The sequence below is a fragment of the Drosophila santomea genome, chromosome X (assembly GCF_016746245.2).
Source record: "Drosophila santomea strain STO CAGO 1482 chromosome X, Prin_Dsan_1.1, whole genome shotgun sequence".
Lineage (NCBI taxonomy): Eukaryota > Metazoa > Arthropoda > Insecta > Diptera > Drosophilidae > Drosophila > Drosophila santomea.
The window spans coordinates 9,820,804-9,836,152 of NC_053021.2; the positions used below are offsets into that span (position 1 = coordinate 9,820,804).

At 39.5% G+C, this 15,349-nt stretch overlaps 5 protein-coding genes across 7 annotated transcripts; 2 read left to right on the plus strand and 3 right to left on the minus strand.

Moving 5' to 3' along the window:
• Window positions 1-49: 49 nt before the first annotated feature.
• LOC120457234 (myb protein) lies at window positions 50-2,283 on the minus strand. Its single transcript, XM_039644615.2, has 2 exons — window positions 954-2,283; window positions 50-889 (listed from the first exon to the last, which is right to left on the minus strand). The coding sequence occupies exons 1-2, from the start codon at window positions 2,281-2,283 to the stop codon at window positions 234-236; spliced, it is 1,986 nt and encodes a 661-aa protein (XP_039500549.1). The 3' UTR covers window positions 50-233.
• Window positions 2,284-2,351: 68 nt separating this feature from the next.
• Window positions 2,352-3,032, minus strand: LOC120457238. Its single transcript, XM_039644622.2, has one exon. It carries the CDS (start codon window positions 2,730-2,732, stop codon window positions 2,352-2,354), a length of 381 nt encoding a protein of 126 aa, XP_039500556.1. The 5' UTR covers window positions 2,733-3,032.
• Window positions 3,033-3,260: 228 nt separating this feature from the next.
• On the minus strand, window positions 3,261-4,535 carry LOC120457237 (nucleic acid dioxygenase ALKBH1). Of its 2 annotated transcripts, none has more exons than XM_039644621.1 (3): window positions 4,340-4,535; window positions 3,742-4,271; window positions 3,261-3,679 (listed from the first exon to the last, which is right to left on the minus strand). In XM_039644621.1, exons 1-3 carry the CDS (start codon window positions 4,454-4,456, stop codon window positions 3,340-3,342), a joined length of 987 nt encoding a protein of 328 aa, XP_039500555.1. In that variant the 5' UTR covers window positions 4,457-4,535; the 3' UTR covers window positions 3,261-3,339. The 2 variants fall into 2 exon arrangements, with proteins under 2 accessions (XP_039500555.1, XP_039500554.1); XM_039644620.1 differs by having other exon boundaries at window positions 3,742-4,283; window positions 4,340-4,533.
• A 758-nt stretch (window positions 4,536-5,293) lies between these two features.
• Window positions 5,294-10,343, plus strand: LOC120457236 (guanine nucleotide-binding protein subunit beta-1). 2 transcript variants are annotated; one of them, XM_039644618.2, is made up of 3 exons: window positions 5,294-5,448; window positions 6,580-6,694; window positions 6,775-10,343. In XM_039644618.2, the coding sequence occupies exon 3, from the start codon at window positions 6,977-6,979 to the stop codon at window positions 7,997-7,999; it is 1,023 nt and encodes a 340-aa protein (XP_039500552.1). In that variant the 5' UTR covers window positions 5,294-5,448; window positions 6,580-6,694; window positions 6,775-6,976; the 3' UTR covers window positions 8,000-10,343. The 2 variants fall into 2 exon arrangements, with proteins under 2 accessions (XP_039500552.1, XP_039500553.1); XM_039644619.2 differs by having other exon boundaries at window positions 6,580-6,688.
• Window positions 10,344-13,295: 2,952 nt separating this feature from the next.
• Window positions 13,296-14,842, plus strand: LOC120456082 (glyceraldehyde-3-phosphate dehydrogenase 2). The gene is made up of 2 exons (XM_039642673.2): window positions 13,296-13,427; window positions 13,498-14,842. The coding sequence occupies exon 2, from the start codon at window positions 13,516-13,518 to the stop codon at window positions 14,512-14,514; it is 999 nt and encodes a 332-aa protein (XP_039498607.1). The 5' UTR covers window positions 13,296-13,427; window positions 13,498-13,515; the 3' UTR covers window positions 14,515-14,842.
• Window positions 14,843-15,349: the final 507 nt, after the last annotated feature.

A 15,349-nucleotide genomic window follows, 5' to 3' on the forward strand; every position in this document is an offset into this window, starting at 1 on the left:
CTTTAAGCATATTTATTTATTAAATATACGAAAAAAATGGGACACAATTTAAGGTGGATGTAACCAATAATGCCATTAATGTAGTACTATAAATCTTATTTTGAAATGCGTTGCTCATCAAACGGAAACATAATCGGGTTTAGGTGCAATTTTAGGAATTCATATCTACAATTTTATAAAGATGATGCTCATAAAATTTTGTTTTGTAATACCTTAATATAGCAATATACAATTTATAGGGAACCAAAGCGGTCGAATGAGTTCGCCAAACATTTCTGTTTCTCGAAGTTCAAGGAGCGCGAAATACATGATAGGTTTTTGAGGCATGCATAGGCCTGCTCCTCCATAAATATTTGATCTTTGGTCTTGCCACAAGCCACACGTGCCCACTTGGGATCAATGACATGATCGTAGGACAAGCCACCGCGATACTTGGAGCTTCTGCGATTATGGAATGGTCGATTCTCCTTTCTGCCCTCGTCGAACGGAAGATCCTGTTCGCTGCACAGCGTATCCTTCAGAATGTTGCCAGGCGAGGTGAGAAACTTGCTGGGCGTCTCCGTCTCGAAGGGTTGAATCTTTTTGGCAGAGCCACTGTTTGATGGATGATTGGAGCTCCAAGTTGAGAGTAATGACTTTCTGGCACGTTTCATATGCGGCGACTGAGCATTGTTTTCAGTGTTTAGCATAGAGCTCTGATCGCTGGCGTCCATCATTTTGGAATTGTTTGCGGTTAGCGAGTTGCTCAGATGCTCTTCATGGATGATCTCGGCCAGATCCACCACCAGACTGGACGGGCTGGAGGGCTCGTAGCGACGTCCGTCCCTTTTCTTGCCGATGGCGGCAAGTGCCTTTTTGAAGGGCGTTGGTGTTCGTGGCCCAAGTTGACCTACAAATAAGGATGAGTGTGTAGTATTCAAGATGCATTTGCAGCCGGAATGCGTTGTACTTACTCTTGTGTGGAGTTTCTATGGATGAAGTCTCCATCTCCTTCTTGATCTCCATGCCAACGCGATTATAGACCTTGGTTACCGGCGTGCTAGCACGCAGATTCATGTCTTCAAAGGTGGTCAGGCATGGCGACTTGAGGAAGTGACTCGGTGAGAAGGGTAGCGACTTAATGGGCGTTATGACGGGCGAACTCGGTGGTCGCGACTTGGCGTTGCCGGCGGCTTCTACTTCCTGGTTGAAAACCCCATTTGATGGACCAGCCTGAAGGTGAGTTTCGGGAATGTGCTTGCGCGTACGCTTCAATATGTTCGGTGTTTGGCGCGGCAGTGACATCTTAATGTGATGCTGCATACTGAGGTGGGCCAGCGAGGAGCCCATTTGATGGTCGTCTTGTGAGTCCTGTGCTAGCTCACCTTTCAAGCCATTAACCGAAACGCCATCGGAGTTATCGGATTTATTGGCTGACTTGCCATCGGCTGCATCAACAGACATTGCCTTGCTGTTCTGCATATTATTCTGGCACTTGCTGATGCCACCGGATTTGATCAGCGTGATGAGATGGGTGCGCGAACTCTTCAAATCGCTACCAGATGCATTAACCGACCTGCGTTCGGCATCATATTTGCGACGCATTGTTGAGTTCCAATGGTTTTTGATAGCGTTATCGGTGCGTCCGGGCAGACGTTTGGCAATCTTTGCCCACTGATTGCCCAGCTGCATGTGCGCCTGGTAGATGATCTTGTCCTCCTCCTCGGTCCATGCCGTCTTCTTGATGTTCGGATTGAGGTGATTGTGCCATCGCTCGCGGCACTGTTTCCCAATTCGTCCGTTCAGATATCGTGCGATTAGGGTCCATTTCTTGGGTCCAAAGCTGCGCACCAGATCGATGACCTTGTCATCCTCGTCCCGCGTCCACGGACCCTTGATGAGTTCCGGATTGAGGACCTTGGCCCAACGCTGCTGCACCTGCTGTTCCATGCGATCCTTGAAGTGCGGTCCGATGATCTCCCAGTTCTCACCGTGCGTCTCCACCAGCTGCTTGAGCCGCACATCCTCGGACTTGGACCAGCGTTTGCCGAATCCATAGTTCGGATGCACTGCACCCATGCTGTTCCTATTGCCTCCACTCTTGTTCTGTCCCTTTTGTCCCGACAACTTGGAGTCCTGCAGCGAAGACTCCAGCGGGTAGCCCGAATCGGCATTGCTATTTGGTTGCGAATCCTTGTCGCCATCTTGCGTATCCTCGTTCTCCGAGCACTCGGACTCTTCCGAGTCGGAATTTCCGCCGTAATTCAAATACTCCTCGCCGTTTTCACTGCTCGCACTCGCCATCTTTAGGCTCTACTTTATAGATATATGTATATATGGCGCTCTATGTATATGTGTGTATTTGTATATCTTTAACTCTGTTTGCGGGGAGAACAAAAGTGATAGATCTCCGGCTGGGATTTCTGCGCGCGTTCTAAACGATGAACGTCGCGTTTACAGTACAAACACTTGGGCAGATGACGATGGCTCAAATTAGCCGAATTATGCGGATGATTGAATGTGTAGTGCGTGCAAATGTCGCTGTACGTGAAACTCTTGAATTGGAGGCTGCACGTCAGACATTCGACCAGTTCACCCTGATGTCGATGATCGCTGCGTAATATTGGGTGCGTCGCATCGCTCTCGGTGCGATCGGAATCAAATTGTTTGGCTTGTTGGTCCTCGGGCCGATATTGGTTTGGATTAGCGTTCTTTATTACTTCTAGGTTACAGATATTTGTGGACATACTCATTCAGGCAGGGGCACTAACGAGCAGATGCTTATTTCACGATATTGCATTAATGCCAAACATTTTTATGCTCTATATTTAGCACTGGGAAAAACTGATGAAAAAAACCCCACTCGCACATTTGTTTTGCTCTAAAGTCACGCTACCGTTATTTCAAATATCGACTGCTTAGTTGTAGGTACGCACTTTAGAGTTTTTTATCAAATTGTTCACGCTTTTACACTGGAAATTCACGGCGTCGTATCGTTTATTATTTTAAAATGTAGTATTTAGTGTGACCGTTACACGAGCGTTAGCGTTCGCCATTCAAAACGATTAAAACTATCTAGGGATAATCATTTAAGAAATCACCACGTTTCCACTAGAGCTCCATCTCTTGTTAAGTACGATAACCTGCGTGGTGTTATCGATATTTAGTCGTTAACTTTTTGGAAAAAAGCGATTTCCTAGATTTTTGGATGAATCTATATTGTTATAATTGCTAAATTAAGTCACTAGAACTCTTCAAAATATTAAAAAATCGATTTACTGTCACCTACCAATTTAAGATATCTCCATTGGACGCATCACTTTATTTGCTATGGCCTATTATTTGTTTTATTTGTCTGGGCTATAACTTTAACTCTCCTGGATTTAAAACTTGACGTACATTAATATTAATACGGGAATCAGCCATATAACTCGAAAAAGGCTCCCAAAATTTGGGGTCGCCTACGTCATGATATAAATCTTTATCCATAAAATTGCATCTAATCTTCTCATCATCCACAACTTCATCTATTACTGATGAATTCGCGAAAGTCTGAGTTTTCATGATACGGGGAACTGCGTGATAGCATAGACGCGATTCTCCGGACATTATCATAACGTCCCCACATTGAAGGTAGATAGCGGTTGGCTTTTCTTCTAAGGTTCTTCCGCCAATTAGGAATATTGCAGTCTGGCCAAAGCTGTGAATTTAAAAGGTAAACAAAGTTATGTGTGCTGAGAAATTTAATATGTGATATACTACCTAAAAGAAAATAAAGGAGCCGATTTGTTTGGTTCAGAGTGATCCGTGTGACCCGATAAGGTACTACCAACTGGATAGTAATTTACAATTGCAGCTTCTGGCTTAAACTCACTGTATCCTAACGCTTGCGCGAACAATCTGCATAGACTGTTCAAATCTTCGGGAAACGGTGACTGCATCTCTTCGTCATAGATCTTTGTGTCCCAGTTGTGATGATATCCAAATGTCGTCCATCGCATCGCGGATTTTATCCGTTGGAACTCATTGCCATCGCTGCACAGACTAAGCTGTTTCCACCAGTCCGATCTGATGGATTCATCGAAGAGCCGTTCATTTAAATTTACTATATTTGGTGTGCGAGGATAATCCCGCAGACATCGGGCGATCCAATAACGCCGACCTCGTTCCGAGAATGGGTTCCGAATAACAATAATGCCGGGATGATTAGTTAATGTATAAGATCGCCAATCCTTAGGCGATTGAATGCCTGGCATTGTCTGCAGGCTTTCTACATTGCTGATACTTAATCGCTGAACAACATTCTGCAGTAAATGTTAAAATTCTAATTCAACTGCAACAGGTCTCATAGAATACTTACATTATCACTCTGTTGTTGATCATTTCTCTTGACAGCACAATCATCGATATTAATCACTTCCGTTAAATCGGGACTAGGACTTTTGGACTTGTACTGCTTAAAAACTAACTTGAACATGCTTCCATAAACAATATTTACAATATAAACAATAAGTTAATATAAGCGATAGCAATAGTGTGACTGCGTTTGGAGAAATCTGAAATGCTTTTGAACACATAAGAAATCATTCATGGGGTGGAAACACAATAGCACAGATATAAGGATTAAAAATGAGTGCAAATCATATAAGACATTTTAAAGAAATCTTAAATGTCCATTTCATAGAAAAATATTTAAATCATTATTCATCCGGTGATTCATTTGTTATCACATTTCCACTCTTATCGATGTTACAGTTATCGATATATAAAGGTAATTTTATAATCGAATCATTTTAAACATATTTTTAAATAGTTTTGTTGTTTTCAGACCGATCTTTTCATTGTTGACTTTATCGCGGCGATCGTTTACATTATTGCAGTGAATAACAATTCTTTAGGGTTGCATACGAAAATAATCAGGTGGTACATTGCACATCACCAGAGTAACTGTTTTTTATTTTCTATATTTTTATGATTTAAAATTCTTTCAAGAATAAATTAGTATATTAATATGACACTTATATGCAGTTATAATTTCTGCTTCGCAAAATTAGTATATTAATATGACACTTATATGCAGTTATTATTTCTGCTTCGCAAAATAAAGGTGTTAAAAAATCATGTCGGTTCAATGGAACAAGCAACGCTTTTGCAATAAACATTAAATACACTTTCAATATATAGCGTTTTAAAAAAATATAAATTCTGAATAAATAACGGTCGGTACATTAACCGGCTCTGTACACCCACAGTGTGAACAGCCTGGCTCCCAAATATGTATCCATGCTATCGATAACCGCATACATCGATACAGCTTCCTTGCACCCTTAATTTGTTTCTAGGTGTTGGCTGCCAATTGTAGAGTGCAAATGAAAAGTTACAGATTGGTGGCTTCGTTAACAAAATTTTCTGTTATTTGTGTAGTTGAAGACGGGAATTTGTTTTGCGTATAAAAAGTTAACACTGCGTGTAAGTAACGTTTTGTCGTCAGCAACAAACTGTCCAGTGAATGAAAATTGAAAGAAAAATTACTGATCTATGGTAATGTGTGTGTATGTGCTAAAAGAAAAAAAAAATTTTCGTACTCGCTCAACGACGAGTGATGAAAAGGCAGTCTCGATAGTTTTGCGCCTACATATATGACTATTTCACAGAATTGGTTTGTTTTTTTCTACACGATTGCTATTCGGCATGGAAAATCAAATGAAATAAGCTCTATATATTTTGTGCCTGTGCCTGTGCCTTCCCAACGAAAAATGTTCAACGTTTAAAATTGATTATTTTTTTTTTTGATCTATTTCCCTCCTGCTCTTTGTCATGTGTACGCTTACGCGGTTGCTGCGCGTGCGAATGGGACAACCGATTGCCGCGACTGTTTTTGTCTCACCGCCCGCTTTCGGGAACTTCTGACCTGCTTTCGCTGCCGCGCTTACAATTGCGCACGGCTCGCAATCAGTAGTCGTGCTCCTTGCTCCAATCGAAAGGGCCACTTGCGCCGCAGTGGTGGTGCAAAAATTGCAATTTTGGTGTACAAAAAAAGCAAAAGGAATATATCCCATATATCCTACCCATCCATCGGAAGAACGGAATTCGAAATCCAGCACATAAAAAGCATAAATCACGGCGAAAAATTTCTATTTTCACTTGCCCTCCGCATCAGATCGGTTTTTATGCATCCAACTCGTTAACTTTTTTTTTTTTAGTATACCATCCCATCCGCGAGATAACATTCTGTATTAAACAAAACGCCCAACATCCCAATTACAAATCAGACGGGACAGAAAAGCGAAACTTTAGGAAACTCCCTTCACCCCAACTAACGTAGTATATGTTTAACAAACCAAAAAACTCTACAGGGAACTGAAATACACCAACCGCACATACCAAACAAAAAGTTAAGTTTAAAAAAAAAACTCATAGAAAAGCAAATAGTTCAATTGGCAGAGCAAACAGGACGACGACTATGAACCAAAGTCAGAAATAAATGCACACCGTACCGAGAATATAATGCGTGAATAGTACTATTCGATATAAAAAAAAAAAGAAAGAAAATAAAATAAAAGAAAAACCAACTAAAAAGTAAAAAACCAACTCTTGCAGAACCAAATTCATGATTTATCCATACTAGAGTGCACAAAATAAACGCCGTATGCAAGCGTGATCATCCAAAGCTTTTCATCCGACTAAGCTACTGGCCAGCTTAAAAAAAGTAAGCGTAAGTACACCCACAATTTACAATTGACCATATAACTAGGTTTATGAACGCCTCCATTTACTTCCGCCTCCCATGTGTAGCACCATCTAACGAGAGCGAACCGATTCGATCCGATCCGCCGATTCGACCGACGACCACACAAAAAGAGAAGGATCTATCAAGAAAGCCGGCTAGCCGAATCCCGCATCCGATTCGTAATCCGCATCCGATTCCGAATTCGAAACCGAATCCTCAAACAAATCATCCCATAAGGACCGCGCCGCTGTCTCCAACGATCACAAGATGAATGAACTAGACAGTCTCAGGCAGGAAGCCGAGTCCCTAAAGAACGCCATCCGGGATGCCCGGAAGGCGGCCTGCGACACATCACTGTTGCAAGCGGCCACCTCGCTGGAACCCATCGGCCGCATACAGATGCGCACACGTCGTACATTACGCGGCCATTTGGCGAAAATCTACGCCATGCATTGGGGCAACGATTCAAGGAATCTCGTATCAGCCTCACAGGACGGCAAACTGATCGTTTGGGACTCGCATACCACGAACAAAGTCCACGCCATTCCACTGCGATCCTCGTGGGTGATGACATGTGCGTACGCCCCATCCGGTAGCTATGTGGCCTGCGGTGGCCTCGACAACATGTGTTCAATTTACAACCTAAAGACGCGCGAGGGCAATGTCCGGGTATCCCGTGAGCTGCCCGGCCATGGTGGCTATCTATCGTGCTGCCGCTTCCTGGACGACAATCAGATCGTTACCAGCTCCGGTGATATGTCGTGCGGATTGTGGGACATCGAGACGGGCCTGCAGGTAACCTCGTTTCTGGGTCACACCGGCGATGTGATGGCCCTCTCACTGGCGCCCCAATGCAAAACGTTCGTATCCGGCGCCTGCGATGCGTCCGCCAAGCTATGGGACATCCGGGAGGGTGTCTGTAAACAAACCTTCCCCGGCCACGAATCCGATATCAATGCGGTCACATTTTTCCCCAATGGCCAGGCATTCGCCACAGGTTCGGACGACGCTACCTGTCGATTGTTCGACATCCGTGCCGATCAGGAGTTGGCCATGTACTCGCACGACAACATCATATGCGGCATCACATCGGTGGCATTCTCGAAGAGCGGACGTCTGTTATTAGCGGGCTACGACGATTTCAACTGCAATGTATGGGACACGATGAAGGCAGAACGATCCGGCATACTCGCCGGCCACGACAACCGTGTATCCTGTCTGGGTGTCACCGAGAATGGCATGGCGGTGGCAACAGGATCGTGGGACTCCTTCTTGCGCGTATGGAACTAAAAACAAAACAAAACAGAAGGAAGAGAGTAACAGAAACAAAAGAAAACAAAACAAAAAACAGAGAAAACCAAACAAACAAAGAACAACAAAAAAAAGAGGAAAAAGTAAAAGTAAAAGAACTTCAAAATGCATTAAAGGGTGGGGTGGGGTCAGGTCAACGGTTGCGCAGTCTGCGGATAGTGTTTCACCCATCATCTACATTGTGATCTAATGTATATGATTCGGTGTTACCTCTGTGGTTAATATTAAATGAGTGCCGGACGTTTTGAATATGCGGGCGCAGCTAGTTGACTAGAACGTAGACCACAACAACAAAGAACTTTATATACAACATTATTTATATTGCTATATACTTATTAACTAAAATTATACAAAAAAACAAAATAAAACCAAAAAAAAAAAACAAAAAACAACAAAAAAAACCGCAGACATACGCAGCAACATACAAATAGACATACACACGCATACAAGAATATTATTAGTGTAAATGGAAAATTGAGAAAAAAAACAAAAACCAAGAACAAGATCAAGAAAAAAGAAAACCAAAAGATAAAGAAATTGATGAAGAAACGATGGGCCCGCTGATAGTCAGTTGTTTAGTCAGAATTCCGGTTACAGCTACAGTTTAAAACGTACGTAAATTAAACTTAGTTCAAATCGCATTTCAGCGGTGAGTGCGTGCAACTGAGAGCACAAAACTGGCAGCCCCTGTTGTCCTGGCATCCCGATCCTGATCCTGGTCGTGGTCCTGATCCCGAATCGGAGTCCGAATCCGTGTACCAGGAGCGACAGGAGTGGTGCTGGTCAGTCAGTCTGTAAGTCAGTCAGTCGTTTGCACTTTGTAAAAGAAAAAGAAGATGGTATCATTGTAATCATGTATGTCAACAAGTAAATACATATTCTTTTGCGTATAATACATAAAACTTCAGAATGTGTGGATGATCCTGATGCAAGGAGGGTTGGAGAAGTCAAATAAAGTTAAAGCATTTAAAAAATAAAAAAGAATCACGGCAAACCTAAACGTAAAACAAAACAAAACAAAAAAGAAAAGAAAAGAAAAAGAAAACCAAACAAGAAACAAAAACAAAAATTGCGTAATAAACTTTATAAATCAAGTAATGAAAACAAAACAAAAAACAAAAAAAAGTAAAGAAAACACTATAACAAATTTTTGTCTTATTATGTTTAAGTCCCTAATTTATATACAAACAAAAATAAGAATGATTTAAATAACATATATGTAAACTATGCATTAGTGAAAAAGTGGAAAACTATTTATATATAATATGATGGCCATATAAGCTATAACAATAAATTGAAAAACACCTTTAAATCTTATAATACATTTATAAATGTTTAACAAAATCTTAACAAATACATTCATAGAATTGCGGCAGTAAGGGCATTAAAAAGCATCATGGAAATAATTTGAGCATTCACCCCCCCCCCCCTCACTACTCTAATTGCATACTGTTGAATTTTGTTCATTTTATTCCCCTGAATTCTTATGAGGTTTTACATACATATATGGCTTATATGAGGTTTGAAAATGCAACAAATGCAACAAACGAAACGAAACGAAGCGAAGCGATTGCAGTATGAATGCAGAATGCAAACAAAAAACTAAAGCTTACATATATTGTGAAAATACTGATATTGTCTTGCTGTCTTACGAATATACTGAATCATCAAGTTCTTATCTATTTTTATTATGTTCTTTTTAATTAATTTTAAGAGGTAATAGGAAATTCGCGTATACTGATACCAATACCGATACCGATTCCAGCATTCTGAAATCAAAGATCTGAAATCCTAGCAATACCAAAATTCATTGAAAATTGTAATAAACTGATTGGTTTATTGACCTTTTGAAGTATTCTTTAACGATATAGTAGTATCTTGGTCCGATAGGTAAATGGTAAATTGTGATTTAAAGTGAATAGTTTTTCAAGCAACGAGAATTAGCCTAAACCTAAACCTAAACCAAAAATAAAAAAACAAAACCTAAACCGAATCCAAATCCAGAATCCAGAACCCCCAGTTGAATCAAAAATCGAAATCAACATTTCAAATGGACAGAATTTGTGTATTTCTACCGACTTTCGATGCTTGATAATATTGAACCGAATATTCCTATGTATAATGTGTAACTATTGGTAAGCTTACAACAGCTGCAGTTATTTGGGCTCTGCTTTTTCGCCATAGATGGACTTACTTAATTTTAGTACATTCTGGACATTCTGGACGGCCATTTCAAAACTAATGCTGTTTCAAAACTATGAATAAATTATGAGAAGAAACCTTTGTAACATTTAAATAATAAAATATAATACAAATACGATAATACTATTGTTTAACTTAAACAAGGAGTCATTAACGTTGATCTGCTGTATTTTGCGATAATTGAAAATGCGCCAAAGTAAGTCCATCTAGGGTTAATAATACATAATACATAATACATAATACATGCTACATAATTACGAACGCACTTTACGAATTGTCAGGAATTTTGTACTCCAGCAGTAAGTTGAATTAAACTATTTTTCTATCACAGCCCAAAACGGAACAAAACAACGTGTTATTTCTTTTTTAATAATTTTTTTTGTTAAGAGTACTTTGTTATTAGAACGCGCATCCCTCAAGTATGTTAATATCAGAACCCTTCTCTATGTATGTGTGTTTCCGTGTAAATTTAATTACGTATACGTTATGTTTATATATACGAGTATATATGCCACGCGATCATATATATGCGCATATATGTATTGTAATTTAATTACTGTTTTATTTGGCGACAAAAAATCGACAAATTCAATAAAATGATTTATTTGTAATTAGTTATTAACAATAATTGAGAACAAAAACAAAAATGCAAAACAGAAAATGCTGTCAACAAAACAAATTGAATATTTAAATAAAACATGGTCATGTAATAAACATACATACAAACATACATATTTAAATGAAAACTGAAGATTACTAACATTAATTTATAATTTGTGTCATAGCCGTCAACTCAGCGTTATATCTAGAATAAATAATAAAGAAAATTGTGTTAAGCAAATGCTACATACATATATCATTTAATGTACGTGTGCACATATGTACATGCCGAAAACATTAATTAAGAGTTTTGGTCTGTCAGGATTAACGGGTTAATAAAACTGGCATGCTAATAGTCATACATTTATATGCAATCAAATTAAATTTTTTTTCAATCAAACCACTCGCTCATTTTCTATCAACTTTGACCTGCCACATTGTAGTCGCAAAAAGTTTGCAGTTGGGGGATCCAGAATGAAAGTATTGCAGAATGTCGTACTCATACGAGTATGATATCTTTTAATGTGAAAAGAACTGGCAATACACACAACCAGTAAACATTTTAGTCCATATCCAACCCCCCATCAATCAATTGCAGTCACATTTGTGATATTTAAGACATCATTCCTGACCAGATCCTTGAGATGTATCCCCTGAGATACTAGGTACACAGTTATTGTAATACGCATACGAAGGCGCAAACCTATCCTTTTTTTGGAGAAGTATACATGGGTAGCCTACTTCAGCTTGTGACGTCAAGAAGCTTCCATCTGTAATGGGGTTTCTAGGTTAGGAAGTCATCCTGGGATGTTGGCATGAAAACCAATAACCCCACAAATTCGAAGGGCAGCAAGACTTCCATTAGATTTGCATATATTCTAGCAACTTTTAGGTGTGCTCTGCTAATCGGATGGTTTTTCGGTAATGTATAAATCTCTAAATCGGATTTCTATGGTTCTTTGAGGTAAGATTTGTTTTTTGCTCAACAAATGCAAAATGCCGAAATAGTTTACACCAAGCTGAAATACATTAAACGTTTTAGGAATATAAAGATGGAATGCTTAAAAACAAATGAAAGGGTTACTTATCAGTAAAACCTATGACTCACTAAGAAGGAATTAACTTTTTTGCCCAACCCAAATATTTATAAATAAACGTGACACACATAATATTAACCACTGATTGTGGAAACTAATTTAAAATATGTGAAAAGATAAGGTCTTTTGCCTTATGTCTCTGTCTAATTGCATATCTCAAAATTTTTATGTTGGCGCATTTATTTGAATTTTTACTGTTATATCAATAATTTAGGGTTGCACTGAAAACATATCGATACATATCAAAAATGGCATTATACTTACATTCTCTTATCGATAACGATACACACCCCACTATCGCTAGCCAAGCAGCTGTGCTTTGTTTTGGTTTGAATGGAAAGTAAAATGAAGCCAAGCGAATAATAAGAATGCCTAAATGATCAGAATATCGATTATTTAGTTAGGGGAAGAAAAATTGATTTATTTGTATCTACTTTTTTGATTATGTTTAACATATGTTTTAATATTTATATAATCAGGATCGGCTGATTAAAGGAACAAACATATAAACATTTCTTTTTATGATTAAGCTGCTGATATCTGAAAGAGAAAACGTTAATAAATTCTGTATGATTCAAAAGGTCACATTCACTTAGATTTCACCATAAAGTTATACAATTTCTATATTTTGGGTACATGGAATTTTGTGACTAACACAATTTATTACCATTTGCGTTGAAAATTCATGAAATTTTAATACACAGTTGAGCTGTCAGGTGTTTTCTCATTATAACAATGGAATGACAAAAGCTCAATTGCTTAAATGAAATCATTAAACTAGTTAATTAAATTACATAGACAATTAGTTCATCTAATATTGTACTTATGAATAGAATATATACGTATATGCATATATGTATGTATACAGAAGAATGTCTTGTACCGGCAAAACATCAAACATGACCTCTAAATTTATATAATATTGAAATTGATGTATATTTATTAATGTATGGATGTACATATAAGGATTTTTCCATTTGCATTTATGTATATATATATTTATGTACAATATGACCAATTGGTGTTCATCAAGACGTGCTCATGTATGAATTTGTGTGTCTATATGTGTATGTATGTAATTACCGGCAACTAAACTTGTCTAAATTCGCACGCTCTCTCAAAGCTCATGAAAAAGCTCAACTTCCGTCAACAAAATTGAGCAGGTGAAATGGCCATAAAACATAGCCCAACAAACACTTTTCTATATAAATTGAAAATAACGATTTACTTTCTGGCTCACATTAAATGTTTACGATCACAAGCTTTAAAAAAGTAGTTTAATTTATTTAAAAAATAATTTTTGTTTGCATATAATATTGCTTGCAAAAAGTCTGTTGGGTAACATGGAGCTTTCAAGTTACTGAGAGCGAAAGCGTTTTTTATTGCGGTAGTTTGACATGAACGTCCTTCATCTGACTTTGAAAATTTTCTCACCCGAGTTTTTGCCCATAGAAAGCGCTCAAAATTTCTCAGCCATCACAGTCGATTCCTTGCAAGCAAGCCGATAGGTAGTGGTTCTCTTCATTCCGCAGAAAACTTCCAAAATATTAACTGCTTCACATATACATTACTTTCCAGATAAACAAAGAGTTAACCATGTCGAAGATTGGTATCAACGGATTTGGCCGCATCGGTCGCTTGGTTCTGCGCGCCGCCATCGATAAGGGTGCTAACGTTGTGGCCGTCAACGATCCCTTCATCGATGTGAACTACATGGTCTACCTGTTCAAGTTCGATTCCACCCACGGACGTTTTAAGGGCACCGTTGCCGCCGAGGGCGGTTTCCTGGTGGTCAACGGCCAGAAGATCACCGTCTTCAGCGAACGCGACCCGGCCAACATCAACTGGGCCAGCGCTGGTGCCGAATACATCGTGGAGTCCACTGGTGTGTTCACCACCATCGACAAGGCATCCACTCACTTGAAGGGCGGTGCCAAGAAGGTGATCATCTCGGCCCCATCTGCCGATGCTCCCATGTTCGTCTGCGGCGTCAACTTGGATGCCTACAAGCCGGACATGAAGGTGGTTTCCAACGCATCGTGCACCACCAACTGCCTGGCTCCATTGGCCAAGGTGATCAACGACAACTTCGAGATCGTCGAGGGTCTGATGACCACCGTTCATGCCACCACCGCTACCCAGAAGACCGTCGATGGACCTTCCGGCAAGTTGTGGCGTGATGGACGTGGCGCTGCCCAGAACATCATTCCAGCTTCCACCGGAGCTGCCAAGGCCGTGGGCAAGGTTATCCCCGCCCTCAATGGTAAGCTCACCGGAATGGCATTCCGTGTGCCCACTCCCAACGTTTCCGTGGTCGATTTGACCGTGCGCTTGGGCAAGGGTGCATCCTACGATGAAATTAAGGCCAAGGTACAGGAGGCCGCCAACGGACCCCTGAAGGGAATCTTGGGATACACCGATGAGGAGGTCGTGTCCACCGATTTCCTCAGCGACACCCACTCGTCGGTGTTCGATGCCAAGGCTGGCATTTCGCTGAACGACAAGTTCGTGAAGCTGATCTCTTGGTACGACAACGAGTTTGGATACTCCAACCGCGTCATCGACCTGATCAAGTACATGCAGAGCAAGGATTAAATGCGGAACACCAAGCAACCACCCACCCACACTCTATATCTACATAAAAGTTAAAGATTAGGGCGCGGTAGAATTGGGTGAGACACTTCAGAAACGGCCGGAAATGGCATCACATAACTTATATATTGCTCCCCGGTGGAGCATCACCTACATATACATATGCGCTATGCTCTGAAATGCTTCTGTTTTCGCTCTTCAATTTACCAGCCACATTGGAAAAAATATTAATATAATACATCCATTATACACATAAATATGTTTACTGTTGTTGAATAAAGTTTCACTCTGTGTGTAGTTGTAAAAATGCCGACTCATAAGCATTTAAATATTTCTATATGCCTTTTTATTATCTAAAAAACCGTTGAAAATACTTAATTATTATTTTCCATTTATTAATTCTTATTTTGATTGCGTTTAGATTAAAAACCCTCTTTTTTGCTGATAAATCATTTTTAAATGGATTTTGGCTGTTGCTATTTTTGGAAGTAATAATTAACAAATCTATATATATATATATATATACAACAAAAATTTATTTTTGTAATGCTTTCGATATTTTTTTATTGAAAATCGATTGGTTTTTATTAATGATTACATAACGTCAAGATTTAAAAAATCATTTTAAATTCAGCACTTATCGATAAGTAGAAAGCTGGATTCGATGGTGTAGTTATTAGGGGAAATCGGACTTTCAAAGGTTTCGATACAGCCAAATTTAACCACAGGTATGCTTTCAGTTGGAGCAATGTATAAACAGATAATATCGATATGTGGTGAATTTACAAACGGTGGCATATTTTTCGTGTTAGCCAGAATTTTTGAATAGATGTATGAC